Raw genomic sequence first — 27,417 nt, 5'->3', positions numbered from 1 at the left:
AACTTACCAGAGTAGAGACAATGTGTGGCACTACGGCTTACTGCTGCCAATTGCATTTTGTATATCAAAAGTTGCATAGGCGCGTGAGCATTTTCATCTAAACATCATTCACAAATCATGTCATGATTCCGCAAACTCAAGCAGAAGTGAGATTATGGCGTTTCGCCTTGAACGCCATGTCGCCGCGCTTTTATGCATCCTGAATCTTCCTTATGCGAGCTCAAGAGTAGAGCTTCTTGTCGAAGCTATCCAGACCATGCACATTACCTTCGGCCTGAGCACTAACAGTGCGAAGTTCGAATCGAACTTTGCCGCTCATGACATCTTCACGAAGCTCAACCAAGCTCTTCGATCCAATATCCTGCAGTGAGTGTTGAAGGCCGGCCAGCAGGTAAGGCACGAATTTTGTGACAGAGCCGCGGTCAAGTACGGAGCCAGAAACACCTTGGGCCACCAGCAATCGATCACCCTCGGAAAAGTATCTTGCTGTGCCGGCGTTGCTGGCCTTGGAGTTCTTCGCTCCACCGCCAGCTTTCTTGTCCTCCATAGCGTCAATACTGCCCATACCACGGTATGCCTTGACGAGTTTGCCCTCACGACTGACAAAGTAATTTCCTGGTGATTCGGTAGTACCAGCAAGGAGACCACCCATCATGACAGTGGAAGCACCCATAGCAAGTCCCTTGACAATGTGCCCAACATTTTGAATACCACCATCGGCAATGCAAGGTACTCCGAAGCGAGCTGCGAAAGACGAAACTGCAAAAACTGCGGCAGCTTGGGGTCGACCAACAGCCATAACCTCTTGCGTGATGCAAGCACTACCGCTGCCCATGCCAATTCTCAGGCCATCGGCACCAGCAGCGATCAAGTTGGCCGCTTGGTCTCGAGTGACCACATTTCCAGCGATCACATCGAGTCCGGGATATTTCTCCTTGATGAACTTGACCATGTCAATCTGATACATGCTGTTACCTTGGCTGCTGTCAAGGACGACAATATCAAGACCAGCATCTACGAGCTTCTGTAGTCTGTGCTTGTCATCAGGTCTCGTACCGATCGCGGCGGCGGCAATCAATTGCTTGGAGTGAGGAAGCTTCGAAGCCAGTGGGTAGTTGAGATTCTTCAGGAGATCGGAGCGAGACAAAAGCGAAATCAAGTTGCCATCCTTGTCAACAATAGGGAGTTTGCCCTTCCGTGACTCACGGAGAACAGTATTAGCTTCAGCCAAAGTGGTACCAGCTGGCGCCGTGATTAAGTCTTTGGACATAACCTCTGTAACGAGGTCATCAGGGCGTGGATGAAACTGAATGTCACGAGTAGTAATAATGCCGATCAATTTCGACTTGAGTTTGCCGGTTTCTGCACAAGCAATTTGTCAACAAAAGAGTGATGCTGGATAAATTGCAAGCAACAATAGCATGGTGAGGTATAAATCAGACAGAAATCTCCTGTAGTCCCCATTGCAAGTTCATGCTGCGGATGAACGAAAGTATAAAAGGGTAAATGGTTTGGACATCATGTAAACCAGAAATAATGTGACGCTGGGAGAGCATACCTGTGACAGGGAAGCCACCAAATCCCCATTTCTCTTTCAACTCTTTAGCCTCTCCAACGGTAGTCTTAGGCGAGAGAACCAATGGCTCTGAGATAAAGCCGTTCTCATATCTTTTCACCTTTCGAACCATATCTGCTTGGTCATCGGCCGAGCAGTTATGATGGATGACACCCAAACCGCCAAGAAGAGCCAAATGAATGGCCATATTTTCTTCGGTGACGGTATCCATAGGCGAGGAGAGGAGAGGAGTCTTCAGAGAAATGCGTTTGGTGACGGGAGAGTCAAGGCTTGCTTCAGCAGCAGCGAAACCTGGTCAATTTGGTTAGAGACCGCCTCAGCCTTGATACGGGTAGACTATGTACCAATGTATCCAGGAAGCACGAGGAAGTCATTGTATGTCAAGGCACCGTTCTCTTTCGAGTCAAGCAGAGTATGGATGTCCAGTCCATCCTTGGTCGAGTACTCGGCCTCGAGGACTTTCAGCGCGTCTCGATAGTCCAACTTCTCGACATTTCGTCGGAGGGGTATGCCATTGGTGGCTGCATCGCCATTTGAAATAGGCATCTTGAGAGGTATCGAAGGATTCACAGCAGGTCCAAATAATCTGGTCTGCTGGGGTCAAAGAAAACTTTTCCCAAGAGAAAGAAAATCGTCAAAGACAAAGCGCGATTCGAAAACTTTTTTGAGGGGACGACGGCTCGCTAGCCGCTAAGTCTTGGCAGATCGAATACAGCAAGAGCGGTGTGCATGTCTTGGCCGCCTTGTCCAGACAACACCGTCACGTGTCGCTCACTCCCGTGCTACGCGTCAATCAAAGCAGTGCTTGAGTAGAAGCAACAACACATGCACGGCAGGCTATTGAGCTCCGAATAGTTCATTGTAAGTATTTTGAAGAAAGGCGAAATGTTACAGGATAGTTGAATCTCTTCGGAGAGCAGCGGATGAAGATCGAGTGTTGGAATAGACCGTCAGACACAATAATAGCCATCCGCCCTCCGCCACCTTCCAGCCTATCAGAATTCTGGAAAGGCGTCTCAAGCACCAAACCATTTTCAGCAAAAAGTAAACACGACTTTTGAAAACCCCTCCACAATCAGCATCTGTGAGCAACTAGAACTTTTCACGTTGCCATTGCTGAGCTCCAATTCATTACTGTTTGCCCTCCTAAATACACTTTGGGCTCATAATACCAAATCACTCTCCGAGCCATGCTGTACACCTGCAATAATCGCTCTTGATTTAGGTACCACAAGCTTGATGTGGCCAGTTGGCTAACTTCAATGTCATTCTGATTATTGCTGAGGATGCACCGAACGCTGCAGCCAGTCTCTCCGTCGAAAATATACCCTGTCTACCTTGACACGCAGAAAGCTTCTCCGGTATGTCTTCGTACGCTCTCCGAAGGGCCCAGACAGACCACCACTACGGCTACCCTCAACGCCAGATATCTACCACATCCACAGTATCATCTGCCTATTCAGCAGCATCCAGTGCTTTCGCACCAAGCAGAACAAGTACGGTGACTTCCGCCAACTCTAGTACCTACGCGAGAGATTCGCCCGGGCACAAGCGAGGCGTTAGTGAAGCTGCAGACATGACTCCAACAAGGGCATACGGTGGCCACTCCAGCATTGAGAACAGTCCAGACCATGTGTACAGAAGTGTCCGGCAAACCCTGCGACCACTGCCACAAGCACCATCTCCGAACTCCACTCCCAACACAAAGCGGCCAATAGCTCATCACACTCGAGCTCAAACGATCGACCACTTTCCTCAAGCTCAATCCGAAGATCCTTTTGTGGAGAAGCACACTCATGAATATTCCTCAGAGGCAATCAACCTCAGGCCACATCTCCACCATACCGCTACAAGCCCACATGGCACCATATTCAAAGCCCCCGATCTTCAAGAGCTACAAAAGTCCTCGACCTCACATTTGAGGGCGTTATCACGGTTCGCACAAAATGGCGACGTTGAAGAATATGGAATCGACAAGCCGAGTCCATCTGTCGTAGGACTGCAAAATAGAAGGCAATTGAAGCGCGCTGATTCTATGATGGGTGTTGGACGGTCGTCAGCTAAGAGCTACGGATGGGCCGACAGGAATTGGATGGACAAGCAAAGACAATTCTTAGCTGCATACGAATACCTCTGCCACATCGGAGAAGCAAAAGAATGGATAGAGGATATCATACACAAACCTATCCCTGCAATTGTGGAACTGGAAGAAGCTTTGCGTAACGGCGTCACTTTGGCGGAAATCGTGCAAGCATTCCACCCAGAACAAACTCTCAGGATCTTCCGGAACCCCAAGCTACAGTACAAACACTCAGACAATATTGTCATGTTCTTCCGATTCCTCGAGGAGGTCGGTCTTCCCGATCTGTTCCGATTTGAGTTAATTGATCTCTACGAGAAGAAGAATACTCCCAAGGTCATCTACTGCATACATGCCTTGTCATGGCTGCTCTACCGCAAGGGGATGGTCGATTTTCGGATCGGTAACCTGGTTGGCCAGCTTGAATTTGAGCACCATGAACTCGAACAAACTCAACGCGGCCTAGACAAGGCTGGTGTTAGTATGCCTAGCTTTTCAGGTATGGGTGCTAGTTTTGGGGCCGAACCGGAACCGAAACCTACAGAGACAGAAGAACAACGAATCGACAGGGAGCTACATGAACAGGAAGCAGTACTCGCAGACTTCCAGAATCAAGTTCGTGGTGCGATTGTCAGACTTCGTTTGGGCGATATGATGCAGAGATTGTGGGACTCTGAAGAAGTCTTTGTCGACCTCCAATCGCGGCTTCGAGGTGACTGGGTGAGACAAATTGTCGGTTACAGGCTCGACATGCAGAAGTTTGCCACTAATCTTCAAGCTTCGTCACGCGGCTTTCTTGCCCGTTCCAATCAACAGCAAAAGGAGAGAATGTGGAAGTCGAAGGAAAAGGAGATCTTGAAGCTCCAAAGTCAATTCCGGGCCGGGAAAGCCAGGACGGAGGTTCGGTCACTCAAATCCCATTTGCGCCAACACGATCAAGGAATCCGTGAACTTCAAGGTGCTATTCGCGGGGCCTTGGCCAGAAGAGACGCCTTTGATCAGTATGAGGCTACCAGAACCTCGGAGAATGAGGTCCTTGGTCTCCAAGCTGTGATTAGAGGCATGCTTGCACGGAATCAACTTCAGCAAGACCATACTTATCTCAAGAAACAAGCAAAAGCCATCACTCAGCTTCAATCTTCCGCAAGATCATTTTTGGCTCAAAGAAGACAAGCTACACTTCACAAGGCCCTTGTGCACTCCACCACAAATTGGATGTCTCTACAGGCTCTAGTGCGAGCGGGAAATGTTCGACAAAATGTTGCGAGCCTGAAACGAACACTAAGATCGCATTCACCAACAATTGCCCAGTTCCAATCAATATTGCGTGCGGCAAATGCTAGAGAAGCATACGACTCTCTTAGGCTCTCTTTGTTCAGACAGTCCTCAGCAGTCACCCCTTTACAAGGTAGCGTCCGAGGTTTTCTACTCCGTATGACCTTGAAATCTCAGAGAAAACTACTCGATAGACACAGACCTAAGCTTACGCAGCTGCAAGCAATTTCTCGAGGGACGATTCTCAGACTTCATACAGGCGAACTTCTAGGGCAGCTTGAGGAGAATCATAATTCAATTGTCGAACTCCAAGCCGTTACTCGAGCCATGCTCTCCCGGAGCCGGGTGGGAGATTTGCTAGCCGAACTGGAGGAGCATCATGCATCACTTGTTGATCTTCAAGCTTTTATTAGAGCAGGGGCTATCCGGGGTCAGTTTGTTGAGAAGCAACGATTTTTCAAAGAAAATATGGAAAAAGTTGTAAAGATCCAAAGTGTCGTGCGAGCCAAGATCCAAGGGAAAGCCTACAAGAGCCTAACTTCTGGCAAGAATCCTCCTGTTGGAACTCTGAAAGGCTTCGTGCACTTACTCAACGACAGTGATTTTGATTTTGAAGAAGAAGTGGAATTTGAGCGGCTGCGGAAGACTGTTGTGCAACACGTTCAGCAAAATGAACTTGTTGATCAATATGTCACGCAACTCGATCTCAAAATTGCGCTTCTGGTCAAAAACAAAATTACACTTGACGAAGTAGTCAAGCATCAAAGACATTTTGGAGGCCATGTTGGAAGCTTGCTGCCCAACTCCGATATCTCCTCAAAGGATCCATTCGACCTGAAAGCCCTCAATAAGACATCACGGAGGAAACTCGAACACTATCAAGAACTATTCTTCCTCCTTCAAACTCAGCCACAATACTTGTCTAGACTGTTCAAACGAATCCGAGAACAAGCAACAGCAGAGAAGGAATGCGAAAGGATCAAACATCTTGTCATGGGTCTATTTGGATACGCCCAGAAACGCAGAGAAGAATATTATTTGGTCAAGTTGATTGTTAGATCCATCAAGGAAGAAGTTGATTCAGCGATCTCCCTGCAGGATTATCTACGAACCAACTCTTTCTCCAACAAGCTGTTCGGCGCCTATAGTAAATCTCCTCGCGACCGAAAATTCTTGAGAGACGTCCTTGGGCCACTGGTCAAGGAAAATATTATCGACAACGCTTCTCTTGACCTTGAAAGTGATCCGCTGCAGATCTACCTCTCCGCAATCAACAATGAAGAGTTGAGGACTGGTCGGCAAAGCCAACGAGATCCGAATGTACCCAGAGAGGTCGCCATTCGAGACCAAGAGACTCGAGCAACATTCATTGCACATATGCAAGATCTTCGAGATATTACGGACCAATTCTTTCTCTGCTTGGAGGACTGCCTCCTCCGCATGCCGTTTGGTGTTCGCTTCGTTGTGCAACAGACCTTTGAATCACTGTTAGAACGGTTCCCGGGAGAAGAGTCCGGATCCGTGCTTCAGCTTGTGGGTCAATGGTTGTGGCGGACATATCTACAACCTGCTCTACTCGAGCCTGAGAAATTCGGCGTTGCTGATCGGGCAATGACACAAGAACAGAAACGGAATCTCGGTGAGATAGCAAAGGTCTTGAACCAAGCTGCGTCAGGGCGCGAGTTTGGTGGTGACAATGTCTACCTGCAGCCCTTGAACAACTACCTCCGCGAATCTGTCGGCCGCTTTGTAGTCATTTGGAGGCACTGTAAGTCTAACAATCTCACTATGCACAAAAGTTTACTAACAAATTGAAGTGATCTCTATCCCATCGGCAGAAGAGCATTACGATATTGATGAATTCAATGACCTCTACGCGAAGACAAAACCAACTCTCTATGTCAAGATGGCTGACATCTTCTCAATACATAAGTTGCTGTCTCAAGAGATAGGCCTCATTTGTCCTAGTCAAGACGATGTGCTTCGTGACATCCTTCGAGAGTTGGGTAGCGTCCAGAGCAATGAAAGTGAGCTCCGAGGTGTCAGTACCGGGGAGATCAGCCTGACATTGAGCCCGAAGCTCCTTAATTCGGAAGACCCTGATGCCGACCTTAAGGCGTTGTTTACTGAAACAAAGCGTTGTGTGTTGTACATCATTCGAATCCAATCTGGAGCAAGTCTTCTCGAAATACTGGTCAAACCTATCACGGAAGAAGATGAAGATAAGTGGGACAATTTGGTGCGAGATGAACTTCAAAGTGGTACCAACGGACGCGGAGCATATGCTGATGCCAACACTCACTTGGATATCACGTCTCTGTCCTACCCTGACCTCAAGCGTATCGCTCTAGAAAACGTCTTACAGCTTGAGTCAATTGGACGGTTGTCTCGCTCAAATCAATACCAAGATCTGCTCAACACGATCGCAGTTGACATTCGAACGAAACATCGACGAAGACTGCAACGTCAACGCGAGTTGGAAAACGTGAGAACCACACTTGCTCGACTAAACGAGCAAGCTGTCTACCTCGAGCAGCAACTTAAGACTTACAACGACTACATCGACCAAGCCATGGTTACCCTGCAGAACAAGAAGGGCAAAAAACGCTTCGTCATGCCTTTCACCAAACAATGGGATCATGAGCGCGAACTGCAACGGTCGGGTAGATCCTTCAAATTCGGCTCGTACAAATACTCGGCGAGGACACTCGCAGACAAAGGCGTTCTCGTCCAATGGCGCGGCTACCACGAACGGCACTGGGACCGAGTCGATCTTACCTTCTCATCCAACGAGGTCGGAGTCTTCACCATCGACGGCAGTTCAGGAAACATGATGATCCCTGGAGCAAACGCCCAGGTCGTGCTCGATGACCTGCTGCAGGCACAGTTCAACAACACCCAATTCCTTGAATTCTTCGAGGATGCCCTCCGTGTCAACGTCAACCTATTCTTGCACTTGATCATGAAGAAATTTTATAATGAATGAAGTGATGACTGAATTTTCTTTTCGTCTTCTTTTGATAGGCAGAAATGCCTACATCTGACAGCAGCGCGCACAATTGGGAGTCTCCAGCGAAAATTGGGTATGAGTGAGTTTGTCGAAGCAGGGAAGCGAGAGCATGCATACCACTGCAGTGGCCTAGATTGGATATTGAGTGGCGTTACCTACTTGCATACATTGAACTCTGCATTTATGTGAGGAGGTGTCCATGAAACACTGTTGCTATCCCGATCACGCAGAAGAAGGACAACCCAACTTGTGGTGTTTCCAGGTCGTCCTGAGCCTGAACAACAAATGAACGACACATAGATACTTCCGGTCCAGACTAGCTAGGTATATGTACTATTGGCTAAGTTAAGTATCGTACAGAAAGATAATCCGCTACCCATCTTCTCTCAGAACTTCACTGGTTTTAACTATGTAGTAGCGCGAAGCAAAGTCTCAGACTAACTGATAATACCAGGGACAGAAAGTAGACGCTCCGAGGCAGGGGTCTGACCTTGTGGATTATCTCTCTGGGCCATTCCACATGCTATCAACCACCTGGCTAACTGACTAGGAGGCACGCAAACAATTGACTGAGATGTTTAGCATGAGAATTCGCATACGAATGCCAGTTGACGATAAGGCCTTTAGCAACTAATTAAAAAGTCCGTCGGCGAGCGAGAAGCCCAACCATCCCCCACGACGGTTTGACTGTGCGGAAAGTCGACCATTAGACGTCGCTCGTGCACGCCTCATACGCATCCCTCAGCATCGCATCGCAGCTGACTCTCCGCAAACGTCAACATCCCGTCTCCATTTCGGTCCTGCCAGTGGAACTTCTCGACCACGCTCCGGCCATACGCAGTCTCGCACGTTGACCCGGTGATATTGAAGTAGTCGAGATATCCCGCCAGTGTGATGACGTCTTCGCCGCCCGCGGCCACGCTGTTGCTTACGAGCTTGAAGAACGACTTGGCGTCTGCGAGCTCGGCAAGCTCTGCAAGCTGGCGAGCATTGTTGAGATGTGCCGGATGCGTGGTGAAGGTGCGGGGATGTTGGTTTGAGAGAGTGGGCGAGCTCATTGTCTCTGAAGGACCATGGCTATGGGCAGAGCGGCTTTTGTGATGTAGTTCGGAGGGATGGGTAGTGACTGTGGGACGAGAGTTGAAGGGAAGACCGCGTTTTGCATCTGATTGGGTCGTAGTGTGCGGTGGAAGATCCCATGAGGTGACATGACTCGCACGACAGGTCCAGGTTGTCCAGCCACTCTCAGGGCTCCAGGGAGCAGTTATGACAGACGTCCACAGGTAGTGAGTTCCGCTCCATATTGTATCGATTTCTTCGCGGATGATATTGACTGGCATCATGATCGTTAGCCTTTCGACCGGATCAGGACAGACAAATTTGCTCCCTCTACTGCGATGACTCACCTCCCTGACAAGCGCAACAGAATCCGTTGCACTTCTTGTAGCCACAGCACGGCGTACCTCCAGAGTTATCACCGCAGTCACCTCCGGCGTCGGGTTGACAACATTTGGCGCTGGCAGAAGGAACGAGAAGAGGTAAGATCAAGCCGAAACCCAAAGTGGCAAGGGTCGCTAGTGATCGCATCTTCACCGTTCCAGGCAGAGTGTCGGAGATGCAGAAGGGGAGTCAGAGCGCGCGCAGCTTGATCTGGTGGGTTTGGGTTAAAGAAGTGGTAGGTGTGGTGTGCTGGACTTGGTTCGGCGAGAATGGATCGATTTATGTGGAATAGGAAAGAAGCAGGAGCTCCGGGAAAGAGAAATGCATCTACAGTCACTGCGCAGGAGTCATCGTCCAAGTCCCATTTTACAGCCCAACATACCAAAGTACAGAGATGTTATCTACAGTTCCCACTGCCTTCTAATACAAAATAGACCCAATTCTTAATTAATATCTATAATATAGCCAGGTTCTATGTAGTAAATTTAACTCGTGCTTGGACTTTGGGTGGGTAATAAAGTGAGTTTTCGTAGAACTCAATCTGTGCAAGGTTTGCACGTAACAAATGCTTCAACTGGACGGTGACCTTTGCGGAGTTACTGGATTGGCATTATTGGTCACGGCAACCTCCTATCCCTCGGTGACGCTGGGTACAGTCCACCTTCACCGCGATTACCCCTGGCGTGACACGTGCGGTGCTGGAGGAAAGGGACATAATGCGAGGCAGTGAAGACTTGGGGTCCAATTCAAAATAGAAGGGATCTAGGCCTCAGCGTGAAAATAGTGGTGCCGTTTGATATGATCCCCCTGTGTTCAAACGAAGCTAGCAGCCAAGACAAGGCTGGCGAAAATAGGGGGCGAATGCAGTCTGGTTATGAAATCTCCATCTCCAAGCACCCCAAGTAGCCAGACAGCAACAGCAATTATAGAGCTCGCCAAGACATAACGATTGATTTATACAGGATCCTCCAGAATAGAATCTGATCCTCCAGTACCACTGCAATGCCGCAACCAATCACTGGAAGAATATACTCTTACATTGCTCCGCCAAAACGGTTCTCTGAAGATCTGCCCACTCAAGGTCACATCGAATTCATAAATATCCTCCGCTAAATTAATACAGTGAAATGACCTGTCTAGTCGTCGAACAGAAAAGTAAAATTGGCCTGAGCCCCGGAGGAAGCTGATATTTCCAGCTTTGTGTGCCTCTGTAACCCCAATCTCGTGCAAGTCCGATCGTTAGTTGATAGCCATGAGGATCATTCTCATGAAGATGCGCCGAAGCCACCACATTCATACTGATATGACTTGCTCTTTCTTAAGCATTGTCACCCCTAATCCGTTTGGCTGCTTGTCATAAGCGACGCAAGCCCGTCATATGAGTGGCCTTAAAGAAGAGCCCCGGTAGAATCGCTCGGAGCGCCTTATTCAGAACACACTTTGCCTCATTCTACCTAACGGCGAGCCATCTTAGGGTCTTCTTATATTTTTGGGCCTTGGCAGCGTTTCTCCCATCACCCCCTCTGATTTTTGGCGAAGAATGTTTGCTGTTTGCGTTCGAGGGCTCCTCCTGCTTTGGGGGCCCGTTCAATGGCTGGTGGGGTGTTTTCCCTTCCTCTGGGTGGAGTTTTGGGTTGTCTTTCGTCTGGGGCTGATTCAGCCATTCGTTGAGGGTGATCAACGGTTGCATAGACAGTGCACATAGTCCAAATGCCACAAGCAGAACCAACTCAAATCGCCCGGTGTGTTGAGTAAGCAGCAAGGATGAGCCTATGCTTGACCCAAACAGATACACCACCCAGTAATGGCTAACCATAACCTCGGGGTTTAGGTAAAAAGCCAATAAACCCATGTATCCCATCCCAGTGAATCTGAGAAACAGGACCACAAGGTGTGCCAGATCCGGCTCCAGTATTGAAATATAGGGTAACAACAACATTAGAAACCCCATCACAAACATCATTGGTCGTTGATCATTGTGCTGAGGTCCAGATTGAGGGATTGTCTTATCTTCAACTTGCGGTTGCGCAGGATCCGACCTTGCGATGAGGATGTTCGTGGAAGCCCACAGAGACGAGAGTATCAGCATCACAGCGATGATGCGGGTGAGGGATGGGCCTGATGTGTATGCATTCTCGATGATCGACTGTCCCGTTGCGCCGGGAGTAGTGAGATCACTTGTCGGGGGGATAGGTCCAGTTCCTGGGATGGAGAGCATTGTCACGATTGTTTTCAGGGAGGAGACGGCCGTAACGAAGCGGCAGACAGGTCGCACGCGAGTCGGACTTGATACGGATGGATGATAACCTGTCTTATGTCGTGATGCACAGTGGTATAGATGGAGAGAGGGTCTCCTTGCTCTGGAACTGGCTGGACTCGTGTGAGCCCCACTGGACTATCGCTTACAAGCAATCACATACCTTTCGCGCGAATAGTTTCTGAGTGTAGTATAGCGTTGAAGAATCTCCTCTCAATAACCAGATTTGAATGAGGCGTCGGGCTAGGAGGAGATAGCACAGTTGGTCTCGAATTCAATTTGTGCAAGGCTCAAACGGCTTGCCTCACCGAAGGTCTTAGGATACAGATTGCTGAACCTATGGAGAAGGAAAGTGAAGTGACGAGCGGAAGCAGACAATACCAGTAGCTTGATAGGAGACAACGTCAAAGACAGGCAGAACAAATCTTTGGAACGGACGGATTGAAATGCTGCAGAAGACCCTCGTGGTCTTCATGAATCTCACTCACAATGTGAGTTTGGGAAGCCGACTAAAACAGAGAACACACTCCTACCAAACATCCAGGCGACGAAAATACGACGGAATTGGGAATAAGTTGCAAACAGGTGGTTAACCGAATTGAGTTCTTGAGGACGATGGCACTATGGCTCTTCGCCAGGCGTTCTTGCACATGGCTATGTTCTTTTGTGCTTGATCATGTGCAAAAGCTTGCAGGGCATCAAAAGGCAAACCTGCTATTAGCTCATTACCACTACGGCCAACACTGACCGGTCAAAAGAACCGCGTGAATTTCCAACCCTCCAAAGTTCCCGTGGAAGGCAAGATCGAATCCATGCTCGGTCATCATGTTCGTCGCTGGGGGCAGATTCGGACTTCTTATACATAGGGAGATCTTGGCAAGGCGACAAGGCGGCAAGGCGGCAAGGCGACAAGGCCTCAATCTGGATGCATCACTCGAGCCCATGCGGGTGGAGACAGCACTGGTATCGGTAGAAACAGACAGCACACCAGGCTCTTCGAGATTGAGAATTGTCGTTCTCGCCTCCTCTCCAAAGCCGCCCGTTCTGTTGATAGATTGAACAGGCCCAGCTCTAACTCAGAGAATTGACATAACATGAAGGTCTGCTGCCAGTTTGGTGGGTTGGGCCGAACCAGGCAATGACCTGCATGCATTTGCATCCGCTGGCTCGTTCGCTTGTCAGCCCACACAATGGATTTGTTGCCCGGACACCACCAAGATGTAGATAGCCCCACTTCCCTCACTCAGAGACAAATTCCACAGCGCCCTTGATAAAACGATAATCTGTTTTCCCAGCTACAAGAGTGCCTAAATCACCGGGATAGCAAAAACGGGCACGCTTTGGATGCCTGACTAAAGGGTCATGTGTGCACCCGGACCAGGGCTTTGGGTTGAAGCACAAACAAGAGCCTTGACTAGATCCGGATTGTGTTCCGCGGAATTGCTGTTCGCAGGGCGTTCCTGGGCATAAAAGTTGTCTGGCATCATTTGGTCCCTGAGAGCCCAATCACCATCTTTGGTGATATCAGCTGTCTTCATAATCTCGTGCACTAACCAGTCAAAGGTACATCCTCTAAAATTGGCGACCTGCCCCCTTTTCATCCTCATCCCAGCCTTGCTCTTTTCCGTGCTGGCTCTCGCCACTTTTCTTATAATGTGAGCAACTCCTGGAGGTTTCCTTTCGCGCAGGTAGCTTACATCCCGGAACTCATCCCTCCCTGGTTCCATCAGCTTCTATTCAGGAGCTGCCTCGTAAAACGAGCATCTATAGGAAGTGTGGGAATGAATGTCTTGCTCAAGAGAGCCGGCCCGACGGAACTGGTACATATGGAGATGCAGATTTGCAAGTACAGCTGCAGCCGCCGGGGCTTTCTATGTGATTGCCACGTACAGACCTTCAATGCCTGGGATTCAAGCTCCCATCGAACGTGGGTTTTCTTCGGCCACCAGTACATATCCCGCGGATCATGAGTTGGGGAACTCCCTGGTAAGTAATGTTGCGAAACCGAACTGGCCTGCCATATATCGAGGATAAATGCCCAGCAGCTGACGATCTTTCAACCCCAAGAAACATCGGCCTGAATCCTTGGTTTGCGGTTGTGCAATGTTCGGTACTTCTCTCTTGTGGGAATCGAGAACTCGCCGCATTGGGCAAAGATTACAGGTCGCCATACTATGTCTGTGGGTCACCGCCGGAGTTCTTCTAAGCAGTCTCCTCCATGGCCAGAGTGCACTGGAATTAACAGGATCTTTGCGGCGCACAATACCGGCAGCCATTTTGTGTGCACAGTGGACGGGAGCTTTACTGGACATGGTGCTCGACAATCGAGCAACTCCGAAGAGTGCACAGAGCGAAGAAAAGTCTGATTTCAACGTCCAGGAAAGGCATGAGAGGGAGGACTGTTAATTCCAGCAGTCGGGTTAATGATGTCGCATGGAGTCATTCAACGCGTCCTCAACTGGGGAGGAGCGTTGGAATTGTCAACCTATCCAGCCTTCGTCATCATTCATGGCGCTGGTGCCTTCTGTACGTTGGAACCATCTTTCGACCACGTTTATGTCTGGTAGATATGTGATCAACAATAATATCGTGGTTGCAATCTGTGGCTGGTGCCGTTGAAGTCCAAAGATTCATCGATGGGACAAGAAACCGCAGCCACGATGTCTTATACATAACTCTGCTGCTTCGCCGATTCGAGGTGCTTAGAAACTTCCGATTTCTCCTCCAAATATCAAATGGCCTTCGTTGCGGCCTCGCAATCGGACATTATTAAATTTGCATGCGCTGGACTCCTCACCTGTACCTTGACCGAGAAGGGAGCTCTGTCGTGTGACAGCTGTGGAATGGTCATGCTATCAATGACCTCACCAGGGATTTGCTTAAAGTCAAAGCAATACAGCATGCGAGCAATTGCTATCCATACGTTCATTTCTCCGACCTTCCATCCAACGCACACACGCCGCCCTACCATTACCACGTGATATGGTCAGTAAAAGCTCCCGTACTATCAAGGAGGTGTCCTGCAAAGTGGTCAAGTAGTACTCACCAGGTCCGAATGCCCAGTGGCCTTTGAGTGGATTGTCCAAGTCAGCATTCAGAAATCTTTCCGGCCAGAACCTTTCGGGATCTTCGTACTCGGCGGGACTCAGAGCAATAGCCCACGCATTCCAGACAAAAACAGTGCCTGCCGGAAACCTGTATCCCTCGTATTCATCATCCTTAATCAATGTTGTTGGGGCTCCAATTTCAGCGATATTCGGTCTCCATCTGAAGCCTTCCTTGACGACGGCTTTTATATAGGGCAGCGAGTCTCGATCTTCCCATTGTGGGAGTCTCTCGGCTCTTTCACCGCAAGTGACATCTAATTCCTCACGAGCACGTTTGACCCAATCGGGGTAAATGGCGGCGGCAGCAATGATTTGCCCCAATGTGACTCTAGAGGTATCGCTGCCTGCTTCTATCAACGAACCGAGGGTGAAGAGTTTTTGAGTCTCATCCATTTCCTCAGCTTCTGGGGTTTGAATAAAGTGTGTCGTAAAGCAGTCTCGCTGAGTCCCAGCACCCATTCGCTCAATGATTCGGTCAAGTTCTCGTTTGTATACGCTTGGAATTGTCAGCAAGATCTAATTCATAGAACACAGAGAGAACAGCGCTACGCTCGTGTCTTTTTAAATATTCTCTCACCTCTAGGACGCCACCACTGAAAAGCCTTGGGTAACCGGTCGAAAACAGGGAATCCATCGACGATGTTCACTCCCGGCTGCTGATTCCTCAAAAATAGGTCGATTGTTTCAAAAAGCTCCACTGTGTCAGGATCATCAAGGCTAGATCTTCTTCCGAACACAACACTCATAATGACCGAATTAGCATACCTCCCATTTGCCGACCACCAGCGATCTGGCTGATGGAGATAATCCCAAAGAAGTTGTTTTGATTCCAGATCCTGAAACGGTTTGAATATGTCCTGTTGACGTCCCGCGAGGATGTTGTGCATGATCTTGCGAAGGGCGCGCCAGCGATTGTTGTATGGCATCAACACGATCCGCGAGTCACCAGACATAATACCCTGCGTCATGGGAAATGGCGTTCGAGCAAGTCGGATACCACCCTTGAAGAATTCAGAAACACCCAGGTGTTCCCTCCGAATTTGCAGGTGAACCTAGAGGTTGATCAATAACCAACCAGCTTATCAGAGTTAAGTGCATCTGGGATTTGTATGTAAATCTCAAAAAGCGCCTACATTTCCCCATGTTTCTCAGCCAGTCTTTTGGCCCACGGCCCTTGTTGTACAGCCGGAATTTGGAACGTGTTCCCGAATATTGGGACTCCCGGCACAGCCGGAGGCAATTTATCACGGACTGCACCGGACTGGGACCACAGATAAACGGTCACGAAAATGGCGGCAAAAAGCAGAATGCACTCTAGAAAACACATGTCGAGTTTCGAGGCCTGTGGCAAATGATTTATAGGAAGCCTTGTGCTGGCGAAGGTTTGAGAGGTGAGGTCAAGGCAGAGTGTGATACACCAGAATTTCAGGCAAATGGCGAAGGCATGCAAAAGCGGCTTCAGTCACCTCTTCAGCCCATCGCATTCGTGGTAGCTCCTCTTTGGGACTATCACCACCCCACATTGATCCCCAGTCCGTATGATAGGCCCCTAGACGGACGTGGAGCAACGTTTGACTGGGGTAGAGAGGTTGGAGAACAGCAATCACCTTGTTCACTCTCCATCAAACTTCTTGATTTTGAGGTTGTAAAAGTTGGGTGAGTTGCTTTATCGTCATTTCGAGCACCAACTACGGCCCAGCAACCGCCGTCGACTTTTACCACTGACATAGTCAAAGTCTCGCTTTTCGGCCCAGAATCACCTTCAACGCATACCGATCAGCGAAGGATGAAAATGGCGAGTGCAGAAGGAAAGTACATCACGCACCCCAACGGGCAAAAAACTCATTACTTCGACGACGACAATACAGAGCCTGGTTCAGAATGCGAGACTATTCTAATCCAGCCCGGATTTGCGCGACACGGGGCATTCTGGGACCATTGGGCAACGAAATTTTCAGGAAAGAACAGGGTCATCCGGCGCGATGCAAGAGGACACGGTCGCTCCAGCCATCCGGACGAGATCTCATCGACGTCCTATAAGTATGACGCAGACACGATATGCGCCGAGATCATCGACATGCTGGACCAGCTGAAGCTCAAAAAGGTCCATTTCCTCGGCGAATCGACCGGCGGCATGGTGGGTGAAATCCTAGCTGTGAAATACCCAGACCGACTGCATTCGCTAATCATCTGTTCTTCGCCCACGTATCTACCTCCTGCTGCACTCGAGATGTTTGCGTTCGGACACGAGGACTGGCCGACCGCACTTCGAAAGCTGGGAGCACGTGGGTGGGCGGAACGATTGTCGAAGATGCCTGGCACCGTACCCGCTTCCAATCCAGCGGAGCCCGATCTCGCGTATCTCCCATGGTGGCTCGATCAAATTTCAATATCCAGCTCCGAAGGGCTTGCCCAATACGCAGAGTTTCTTATCACACTGGATGCGAGGCCGTACCTGCAGCATATCAAGACCCCGATGCTCATTCTGGCACCGGCCAACAGCGCCGCGACAACGGTAGAGGAACAGGAAAGTATTCAGCGACAGGTGCAAGGGTCGACTTTGAAAGTGATCAACGGCAAAGGTCATGAAATCTACGTGGACATGATCTACCACTGTCAACTTGCTGTCATGGAGTTCTTCGCACGTCTTCGGGGTGAACATCCGTAGCCTGTGGAGAAGGCATCCTCGAGCCTCGCTCCCCATCAATCAACCACGCAGACCCGGCTCGGAGAAACCATGGCAACCCAATGATTCACACTGCTCTTGCACCTTCAACGTTGTATGTATGTCTTTCACGGTACTCAATAGATAGTTGGCGTGTCTGCCTCCGCGCTGACTAGTCAGTCAACAATGGTCAAGAATATTGCATGTTTCGAATCTTCCGTGTGGAGTGCTTCCCCAGAACACTCCCAGCTCGCCGCCCACATGCCCCATTCGGATCGGGTTTCTCCACATCCACACATGGATCCAAGGCAAAGTCTCCGAGGATGGTGGCGAGGGTAGAATAGGTGTGAACACAAAAGTTCCAACGACAACTAAGCAAGATAGCTACACTCCCGGTGAGAGGCATCCGCAAAGCCCTGTATCGAAGTAAATACGGATAACCTCAGGTCAGTTCGCGAAAGGCCTGCTCTAGATCGACAACTCTCAAGCCTCTTGCACCCAAGAGACCCTCCAACGAGACGATAATCCCACTGTCGGAACCGCCTCCATTCGCTGCACCGTTTGGTCCCTCAGAGCAATTGAATACGACCATTCCCAGATCTCGCCGAAAGATTCGTAGGTGGAGAAACCAATGTTGACGCGGATGTGTCTCGGTCGAGACTGAGATCTCAGTACAGTCGAAGGAGATTCAAGACGTTGGTCTCTCTTTCCCGTCACGGCATCGTCAAGGATGGCAGCGACCGCCAAACCAACATTTCTCGGCGAGCCAAGGGGTGCGAATTTCGCCTCTGGGTCAACTGGGACACCCACGGTGTCCTTAGCCCTCTCAGCCTGAGGAATTCAAGTCAGCTCTTAAGCAGATTCAACAAGGAACAACATAATATATCTGCGGTTGATGCCAACCACATCATAACTTGGATCAAATTCAGGCTTTTATATGGGCAACTAAAGCAGAGTCCCGGCGTAGAAGCTGACTCACAAGAACATTGTTTTCTGATCCAGCGAATCCTTCGACTCAGAAAGGACGAACTCGTCCACGCGAGCCTTGCCGTCGAAAAGATCGGTCGTCAACATCATGGTTGTTTCATTATGTCTGGAAGTGTGCAAACTGCTGTGCACGTGTATGTATTTGCCTATGACTATGTATATGTGCAAAACTCTACACCGTTGATCCAGGACCGTTGCCAATTTTGTTTTTCCAAAACGCCTGTGTCTCCACGCAATAATCCATTATTGATCGTCAAGCATCGAACGCGGGAAATGAAATCAATATGCGACCTTCAACTTCCAGCCCGCACCGGCGACACGAGCAGCGATGAACATGATGGTGCTGGCGGCATAGCTGGCGATAGTGAAGACTATCAGCGCCCAGTACTCGCCGCCGGCTGTGGTCACGAGCTGCCCCGCAATGGGGATACCCGTGAGACAGCTGAAGCTGACGACGGTGTAGCAGGTCGCATAGTACCGACCGTAGTTCTCGACCTTGCACAGCTGGCCTACACAAACGGGCGTCAAGCTAATTCCCGAGCCTGACGCGAATCCAAAGACCAGTACGTAGATGATGATCAGCGGTAGGGAGCCGTTGGCGGGCAGCCAGAACGCCGCAGAGGATACCAGGCAGAGAAAGATCGTGATGACCATGCAATTGAAGCGGCCGATCTTGTCGGCGAGAAAGCCTGGCAGGTAGCGCCCGAAGCAGCTGCCTGCGTTCAAGACCGCGATTAGACTGTATGCGAGGTTCGACTCCATGCCATGCGAGATGGCGTAGGATGCGATGTAGGTCAGCGGGAGGAAGAGGCCCCATTCTACGAAGAACACGCCGGCTGTGGTCAGAGCGAACACGGGATCACGGAAGATGCGGAAGTCGGGCATGATGTTTTCTCTCGTTGCTGGACGTGGTGGGAGGCGAGACTTGATGAACATGTTGGCGATGATGAGGAGCAGTAAGGTGATGAACCCAACGGTCCGAGTGGCCCACGCGAAGCCGACGCTGCGGAATAACGTTTGAAGCGTAAGTGGGAACACAACGCCGCCCAGAGAGCCACCGGCAGCTGCAAGGCCGGTAGTTTGACCGCGTTTGCGTAGGAAGAAATGTCCAATGGCAGCAATGGCAGGAGTGAAGACAAGACTCGTTCCAGTACCGCCCATGACTCCGATGACGATCAAGAATTGCCAATACTTGTGGCATAGGCCGACCAGGAAGTACGTGGCAAGAAGAAGGATTGAACCTGAGAGGACGAGATATCGAGGGCCTTTGGCGTCAAAGACTGGCCCGATCTGGATACCCAAGAAGAAGGACAGAAAGGCATAGATGCCAAAGATCCATCCAATGGCTTGCTCAGTGTGGTCCTCGAGCTGATGCGTGGATAGATAAGTCTGATAGGTGCCGAGAGTGTTCATCATACTAGATAGAAGAAGGTATATTAGTAAGAGAGGTCCCGAGAGAGAGATGTGGAGCTCTGATGAGTAGAGGATGGAGTTGGACACTTACCCAAGTGCTGACATGAGTCCGCAAAATGAGCCCAGAACACAAAGCCATGCCTCCTTTCCTCCTTCGGGGTATGTGTTGCCATATGCATCGGTCGAGACATTACTCGCAGTGGCGAGATTACTGGGGAGCTCATGCAATGTCGGTATAGACGAGGCCGAAGAAGCGGATCGCGGACGCTGCCCCTTTACCGACGGTCCGTCGCCGTGGCCATGCGTATGTGGCTGTTTCTCAATGTCGCTGAGAAACGGTGGGTAAGGAGCGGCAGCGACCGCCGGCGGTGAAGCAATCGCTGAAAGCGATAATTCCTTTGAGTCCTCCGTGATGGGCGGCTTTTCGTTGGTACCTGGCTCTGTTGCGAAAAAGTCGAGTGTTTGCTCACTATCTTTCCATGCCTTTTCCTGGTCGAGGGAAAATCTGGGTCGTTCCAATGTTGAGTAAGGCGAACAAGACACTTGCTTCGCGTGGGGAGAACGTGACTTGTTCGAACGGCTTGCGTCCTGCGCAATGCGCAGGGGAGTTCCGTGTGTATGTGCTTCAATCTCTGGGTTAAAGGTCATCGACTGAGGTTGCGGTCAATTGGCTGTTGTTGCTATGGCTTGCACGGATCTAGTTTGCTAGTCCTAGCCTATGCTCATCTATGGTGACAAGGGAAACGTATTCACAGACCAGAGAGCTTGTCCGCTGCTATATAATTGAGAATTCTATTTTGATTAATGCGTGAGGGAAAATTGAGACGGTGAGTTTCTCTCGGGGCAGATGATGGGAAAAAGGTCGTCTGGGTTCCATTTCGTACAAACTCCATCTTTCCGTTGTATGCACGCCGCTCAAGTCCGTTAAAATATGGTAAAGTGTGGGTTTAGGGAAGGAATCGCTTACGCAAGAGAACGCATTTTGGGGGAGGGCGGCAAAATCTGGGGAGAGGAGAGAAGAAAGTACTCGTACCTATTCAGTCCATTTCGTACAAGGCCGTACGCGTTACGTGGTTGTACGAATTTTGTGCACAGCGTGTCACGCTCCTAGTCATGTGACTCATCTCTCCCCATATGTTCCGGTAGTTCAGCTGACTCAGCGGAGTGATTCATGAACGGCACCCAACGGCACCCAAACGGCACGGGTGATTGTTGGCGACGTTTTCTGAACATTCCGGCAATCTAGGTGCAACTTACTACTGTAAAAATGTCATGATGAGAAAGCTAGTGCATAGGCAACCGATCAAACAGTTAATATAAGGGTCCATGATTTGACATATCTGCCACCTCGTTGGGCTGCTGCCTTGGTGCCATTCTCACTCCTTTGACATGGATCAAATAATCCAACACGCTGATATCATGATGATTCTCTCCTCCCTCTCTGATTAGCTCAAGATCAGGCTCTGAGAATGATGTGGAAATCCGCTTCGTTCTCTACAAAGATAGACGCCAGAAATAAGACGTCATCTGGCTGGTCATCTAACTCTGAGTTCCTCTCTCAATTTCGAAGGTGGTCCTGCATTAGGAACAACTTTGTTTCTTCGTCCTAACAGTGTTGAATTGTCCAAGCTCAGCTCGAAGGGTTGCTTATTTCTTCTTCCGACATCACGTTGGGCGGCAGCGGCGACGGCAGCACTATGCTGTCCATATCCTCGTTCTTGCTGAGCGTGATGTTGACTTCGAGCTGGCGCAGGTCCAGCTGCCGCTCTTGCTTGAGCAGCTGTAGAGGGTTGAGTTCCGAGGTTAGTCTGGCGTAACTTTGCTTCCATGTTCGCAACATCAGTTGGCTGCTGTGCTTTGGGGACCTTGCTGGCTATTTCATTCTCGTATTCATCTTCGTCGTCAAAGTCATCATCTTCATTCAGTGGATTCAATCCGCCAGGCAAGCCGCCTCCACGGTAGCCTTGCTTGAAGTTCTTTCTCCGTTTGGCTTCTTCCTCTTGTCTGTGCACTGCATACCCAACATCGAAAACTTCACGTAGATTGACTGCACCAGGAGATCGGAAATCAGCCCGTCGTGCCCCAGGTGTGTTAGGGGTACCGAGAGCAAGTTCGGCGGGGATCTGACCCGCAGCAGCCCATTCTTTCTGTCGTACGACAAGAGGGGTTGCTAACGGTGGCGCATCCGCAGCAGCGTAGGTAGGTTCTTGAACATTCCGAATCCATGGATGGTTCAGGAATTCCTCGATCGAGTAGCGTTTATCTGGGTTGACGGTGAGGAGATGTGAAACCAGATCCTGAGCTGATTTTGAAATATCATCCCACCAGGGTGATAGAAACGTATATTGGCCTCGAGCAACCTTTTCCGTCAGGACCTGGATAGATTCGTCGTAGAAAGGGGGGAATCCACAGAGAAGTGTGTACAAAACACACCCTAGAGCCCACATGTCGACTGACTTGCTATATCGCTCATCTTTGACGATTTCAGGAGCAGTGTAGCCGACGGTTCCACAAGGAGTCATGGTCTGGGAATCCCAAATAACCTTGGAAAGACCAAAGTCGGCAATTTTGATGCGGCCAATACCGCCAGCACCGATGCCCTGAACAAATTCACCTTCATCGGCCTTATCCTCATCATCTGGTCCGCGAGGTCTAGGATTTCTGGTTGGAATGAATGGAACAGGATAGAACAGAAGGTTTTCAGGCTTAATATCACTGCAAGCACATTAACTTGTGATGCAAAGGCAGGAAATAGAAGATCGACTTACCGATGAACAACGCCAGTCTCTTCGTGAAGGTAAAGTAAAGCCTGAGCGACCTGGGTGATGACATGTCTACTGAGATCTTCGCTGAAATACGTCAAACGAACAATTTGATGGAACAGTTCACCGCCTGGACATAACTCGAGAATGATAAAGTAATGCTGGCGAGACTCTGAGAAATCAATGAGTCGAACAATATTGGGATGGTCCAGTTGTCGCATGATCTGAACCTCCTTCAGGATATTTGCTCGCTAATCAAGAGGTCAGCGTCTACATGGAGAAGACAAGGCGGGAGTAAACGGCTGTGGCACTCAAGGATGAACTGAAACAGGGGGAAGAGAGAAAGGTATGCGCACCTCGACGCCCTTTGGTTGCTTTTTGAAGTTCGGATGAAGGTGAGCGTCGCCCTAAGTTAGTGGTTGGTTACATTGTCTCTCGTGGAAAATGGCATCTGAAGAAAGTGCAATGCTAGGATATGCAATCGGTGACGGGATAGTAGGCAAGTAAAGGAATAGGATCGCTCCCGGAGGTAGGCATACCTGATTCGAGTTCATTTCAAACTTCCGCACGACCTTGATGGCTACTTCGTCACCAGTCAGGGTATCTCTTGCCTTGTAGACATTGCTGAAGGCACCATCACCCATCTTCTCTAAAAGCATGTACCTCTCCAAACCGGAATAGCGAGGTAGCTTGCCTGCCTTTTCTCTTTCTTCGGCGACAATGGCCTGAATTTCCGCTTCCCGCTTCTGGATCTTTTGATTTTTGCCGGCTGCATTGGCAGCAACGTTGCCTGCTTGGGCAGCGGCATTGCGGTTGTCAAAGGCAGCGGCTGAGTGCTCACCAGGCTGGGGCACTGGCTGTTGTTGGTGTCGGTGGCCGAGTACTGGGTCGGTATGAACCTGGTTGTATTTTTGTTGTTGGGCGTGTATGGGGGAAACGTTGGTTGTTGGTTGATCGCGGGGCGGTTCGGCAGCTCTAGCCTGCTTGCCATGACGTATGAAATTCTTGAGGTTCTGAATGGTGCTCATTTTAGCAACGGATGCGGAGAGAGCCCAGGACAGCGATGTGGAGGAGAAGGAGAGATAGAGCCAGGAGCGTAGGAAAGAGAGAATGCAAGGTTGAAGGGAGCAGGAGGGATGACAAATGACGGAGAGGATAGAGAGGTAGGCAGTGGTAGTGTAAGGTTGAAGAAGATTGAATCTTAGGTGCGTTGTTGTAAGTTTTGTCCGGAAGTGGGTGCGTAATGAGTAAGGAAATCAAGCGAGCCCAGGAAGGTGCCGGGAAAGCGGGCAAGCCCAAGCCAAGCAGCCACCTGTGCTCTTGCCGCGGTGCCAGGCTCCCAAGAGTGGGAAGTCGCAACTCGTAGGTTGCTACTTAGCTACTTACCACTGCAGCAGCTGCAGGGTCTCGACGCACCGACTTGGAGGGGCACGCTTGTTCCCTTTCCGTCCAGTGGTTCGTATCAATGAGCTGCGTATGTGACGATGAATAAGCCAGGCCGATGCAGTAAATGGTCGAGCAGTTGACTAGTTGGCTGCAGGCTGCTGCAAGTGTGAGGAAGCTCTTCTTTTTACTTTCCAAGCACTTGGTCTTTTTGCAAGGACAAATAGATCAAGCTTGCAGCTGTCGAAAACCTGGAAACCAGAAGAACGACCTAGGTGTGGTAGGCCGTGGAGGTTGTAGATAGAGTGTGGCAGGCTGCAGGGCTGGGCGAGAAGGACCACAGCGGGTGGCCATGACCAAGGAAACAGTAAGAGGAAGGCGAGCAGTGATGGCATGAACGGGGAACGATGATGCAAACGGTGGGGTGGACAGTGATGCCAGTACGTGATGGTGTAGGTGGGCTGGGAGGAATGACTGAAAGACCAAACTGACCTTGACCTTGAATGCCCGCCTAACGCCCAGCGGTGGCACTGGTGGCACCCTTGGGAGGACATCTGAGCCTGTGCGCACGCCCATGCCCATGCCCGTTCCCCTAACCCAGCCTGGCGCGCCCTCGACGCCTGAAGCCTTCTCGCCCGCGCCTATCTGGACCTTACCTCTATGCAGGGGCCGTCCACCGTCGTCATGTGCGCGCCCCAGCCACGGTCGTTCCCACCCAGCAACGTCATTCCGTTGTGATCCATGTCGTTGATAGTCAGGATGACCACCATTTAATTTCGCTTTCCCATTGCTCTGGAGGGCACTGACATAGGGTGACTGCATGTCCATGTCCCAGTCCACCTCCATGTCCATATCCAGATTGAACCGTATGTTGCTCACGTCGGGGTGAAGCTCATCGTCCACAATAAGCGGTTCGAATGTGGGCACTTGGCTGTCTTCTGTTGTCCATGAGTCGAAGTACGACGACCACCCGTCGGTTGGTGTGGGCGTGCCCACGATGGCGTACCGCTTCATTTGGTGGATGTTGCTCATGTGATCCGACTTGTCCTCTGAGATACTGAACGTTGTAGAACAATGCAAGCTCGATGTTCAAAGGAAGGTAAGCACCATCAGGTGAGAAGGAACGTGCTAAGGTAAGTGAATGAGCGAAGGAGGACAGGTAGCCAGAGAGGGTGCTTTTGCTGCCCTCAACGGTCCAAAACAAGATATTTAGATATAGTGAGGTGACTGACTCCTCTGTGCAAGGCCCGGCCTTGCCCACTTTCCACCCGGCTTGATCATCGTGCACCTGATTCCGGCCGAAGAGATGCCCCCCTATTGAAGAATCTTACCATTTGGACTTGAGCGAATGTGCATACGAGTAGACGTTGGCTGTCTTGCGTACCCCTGGAGTCCTGGACCGCCGACGATCCCGAGGCGCCATCGACGCAAGGGGCCCCTCGGGCAACGGCAATCTGTACGAGTTCATTCCCGACGGCACGCGAGATGGTGCAAACGGTGGGCGGGCACTGGGCTGCTCTTCTCTCAGGCACCCGCATCGCCGTAGCTTCCCAGACGCCACCGCGGCCGCCCGCGCACCATTCGACGGCTCAACCATAACCTCAAACACGTCTTGCATGTCAATCTTGATCCATGATTCAACCTTCAACCTTCAACCAGCCGTGATGCGGCTGCATTGACATCCAGCCATACAATTAACTGGTGCACACGACGCTTCCGAGTCATCGACGATCAACTGTATCTTGAACAGCTTCCAGATAAAGCTTGAGCTTGCGGCGCCTCGTACTCGTCAGACCCGGCCTACTGCCAGACTCATTAACATGGGCTTGGATCAATGCTCTCTCCTTCCCTTGGCCATACCACTCACAGGGAGTCTTGTCAACTATTACTTTTTATGGTGTTTCCAGGTGGGTGGTTCTATCATTCTTCATTCCAAGGCGTCCAGCATATGTCAAGCCGCCTTGTGACAACGAACCATGACGGATGTCCGCCATGAAGCTTCCTATTTTCGATAATGGCCGGCTTGGGAGGTAAATGAAAAGTTCATACTTGATAACTTCAACTTCATTTGCATTAGGCGGATCATATGACTTAACCCCTCACTTCCTACAAAGCCTTTCGAGCATTTCAACTGTCCGCCTCCATCATTACTAGTTAAATTGATATGTCGGAAAGACTGCCGACCTCGCAAACCCTATCCCCTAGAAAATATTCGAACTCCCATGCTGCAACTCGAAAATCAGCCCCTTCTGGGGCTTTTCTCGAAAATAAGTATCTGCCAAATATGGTCCTGATCGGCGGTTGATACATTTCTGGACATACTTATCTTCTCGTGGTCTTCAGCACACGCGACGTGACCTGTCAACGACTCATTTCAGAGTCCAGACCCCCTGGACACATTCCGCATTTGGGTCTCCATTGAGTGAAGGCCAAAGGAATGCAAAACTGCCAGGTGAGGCTTGTTCCCTTACATGCATGCCTCGTGACGATTTTCTCTGTTAGCTTGTCCTGACAGCAGCTTTGACTACTACCCACCCAATGGAAATGTTTGAGCATGAATGGATATGGCTCTGAGAGTGCACTTTCCCACCGCTTTATATTTGCGCGTCGGTTTCTGCACAGTGAGGCGCAAACTATACAGATCCGATGGATTTGTCCTACTCTCAGCGAGTTTGCTTTAGACAGCATGCGAACGCAGAGCGCAACAGCTACAAGGCTCGTAACAAATAACGAATGAGCAAGGACTACACTCCCAAACCCCACTCAATGCCGCACACTACTCCTGACAACTGTCAGGTTGATTCGGAGGAAAGATGCATCATCGATATGCATTTCCGAGAGTTGACAGGTGAGATATCGCAGGCAGATCAAGATTTAATGCTAGGATCGCAGATCACCCGCACGGGCTGGCAATGCAGATGTTGCAGATAAGGACTTCTGCCATTCTCCCTACTCCTACTAAACTTTGCCCAACCTCTACATGTTGCAGTTTATATCTTCTACACCTCACAGAGGCTTTTCAATCTCCCGACATGGACCGAGATGATACTCAGGGGTAAGCACAGATATCTAGGCGCAAGGTGTCCATTTGCCAGCCACAGTATCAGTTCATATGCCTTCAGGCTCGAACTCCCCTCGCGGCGCCGCAATTATGTGGGCAAGTAGGTTTAGGTGACGCACGGGGAGTTGACATGGCTACGGCGTCGTACGAGTCGGTGTCCTCAGCATTGCAGTACGGATTTTCAATTCCCCCCTATCCCTCATGCGTATCGTATCATCGGTAAGGCCAAAGTTAACATCAACGCCCAATCGTGGTCACCCTCCACCCCACGGTCCTGCGCTGCGCAAGCATGACGCCAATGTCCTGAAAATACTGCACATCGCAATATCTTCCCCACACTTTGTTTCTAGCCGCGCCCTTACTTCGCCAAAAGGCATCAAAGTTCCGCAATCGCACGGCCG

General features: G+C 50.2%; 8 protein-coding genes across 8 annotated transcripts; 2 read left to right on the top strand and 6 right to left on the bottom strand.

The window, feature by feature from the left end:
• Nucleotides 1-220: 220 nt before the first annotated feature.
• Nucleotides 221-2,122, bottom strand: A1O9_06770 (inosine-5'-monophosphate dehydrogenase; the record flags this gene model as incomplete). The annotated part of the gene is made up of 3 exons (XM_013403717.1): nucleotides 221-1,362; nucleotides 1,559-1,867; nucleotides 1,921-2,122. The coding sequence occupies 3 exons, from the start codon at nucleotides 2,120-2,122 to the stop codon at nucleotides 221-223; spliced, it is 1,653 nt and encodes a 550-aa protein (XP_013259171.1).
• Nucleotides 2,123-2,939: 817 nt separating this feature from the next.
• Nucleotides 2,940-7,917, top strand: A1O9_06769 (IQ domain-containing protein containing GTPase activating protein; the record flags this gene model as incomplete). Its single annotated transcript, XM_013403716.1, has 2 exons — nucleotides 2,940-6,699; nucleotides 6,749-7,917. The coding sequence occupies 2 exons, from the start codon at nucleotides 2,940-2,942 to the stop codon at nucleotides 7,915-7,917; spliced, it is 4,929 nt and encodes a 1,642-aa protein (XP_013259170.1).
• Nucleotides 7,918-8,669: 752 nt separating this feature from the next.
• Nucleotides 8,670-9,528, bottom strand: A1O9_06768 (uncharacterized protein; the record flags this gene model as incomplete). The annotated part of the gene is made up of 2 exons (XM_013403715.1): nucleotides 8,670-9,274; nucleotides 9,348-9,528. 2 exons carry the CDS (start codon nucleotides 9,526-9,528, stop codon nucleotides 8,670-8,672), a joined length of 786 nt encoding a protein of 261 aa, XP_013259169.1.
• A 4,841-nt stretch (nucleotides 9,529-14,369) lies between these two features.
• A1O9_06767 (uncharacterized protein) lies at nucleotides 14,370-15,713 on the bottom strand (the record flags this gene model as incomplete). Its single annotated transcript, XM_013403714.1, has 3 exons — nucleotides 14,370-14,602; nucleotides 14,685-15,241; nucleotides 15,511-15,713. 3 exons carry the CDS (start codon nucleotides 15,711-15,713, stop codon nucleotides 14,370-14,372), a joined length of 993 nt encoding a protein of 330 aa, XP_013259168.1.
• An 824-nt stretch (nucleotides 15,714-16,537) lies between these two features.
• Nucleotides 16,538-17,413, top strand: A1O9_06766 (uncharacterized protein; the record flags this gene model as incomplete). Its single annotated transcript, XM_013403713.1, has 1 exon — nucleotides 16,538-17,413. The coding sequence occupies one exon, from the start codon at nucleotides 16,538-16,540 to the stop codon at nucleotides 17,411-17,413; it is 876 nt and encodes a 291-aa protein (XP_013259167.1).
• Nucleotides 17,414-18,676: 1,263 nt separating this feature from the next.
• Nucleotides 18,677-20,458, bottom strand: A1O9_06765 (uncharacterized protein; the record flags this gene model as incomplete). Its single annotated transcript, XM_013403712.1, has 2 exons — nucleotides 18,677-19,814; nucleotides 19,902-20,458. 2 exons carry the CDS (start codon nucleotides 20,456-20,458, stop codon nucleotides 18,677-18,679), a joined length of 1,695 nt encoding a protein of 564 aa, XP_013259166.1.
• An 887-nt stretch (nucleotides 20,459-21,345) lies between these two features.
• Nucleotides 21,346-23,600, bottom strand: A1O9_06764 (CAMK/CAMK1/CAMK1-RCK protein kinase; the record flags this gene model as incomplete). Its single annotated transcript, XM_013403711.1, has 3 exons — nucleotides 21,346-22,525; nucleotides 22,579-22,823; nucleotides 23,112-23,600. The coding sequence occupies 3 exons, from the start codon at nucleotides 23,598-23,600 to the stop codon at nucleotides 21,346-21,348; spliced, it is 1,914 nt and encodes a 637-aa protein (XP_013259165.1).
• Nucleotides 23,601-24,183: 583 nt separating this feature from the next.
• Nucleotides 24,184-24,987, bottom strand: A1O9_06763 (uncharacterized protein; the record flags this gene model as incomplete). Its single annotated transcript, XM_013403710.1, has 1 exon — nucleotides 24,184-24,987. The coding sequence occupies one exon, from the start codon at nucleotides 24,985-24,987 to the stop codon at nucleotides 24,184-24,186; it is 804 nt and encodes a 267-aa protein (XP_013259164.1).
• Nucleotides 24,988-27,417: the final 2,430 nt, after the last annotated feature.

Source organism: Exophiala aquamarina, assembly GCF_000709125.1.
Source record: "Exophiala aquamarina CBS 119918 chromosome Unknown aczIA-supercont1.5, whole genome shotgun sequence".
Classification (NCBI taxonomy): Eukaryota; Fungi; Ascomycota; class Eurotiomycetes; order Chaetothyriales; family Herpotrichiellaceae; genus Exophiala; species Exophiala aquamarina.
Note: the sequence above shows the minus strand (reverse complement) of the source record. Positions and strands in the feature narration are given on the sequence as shown.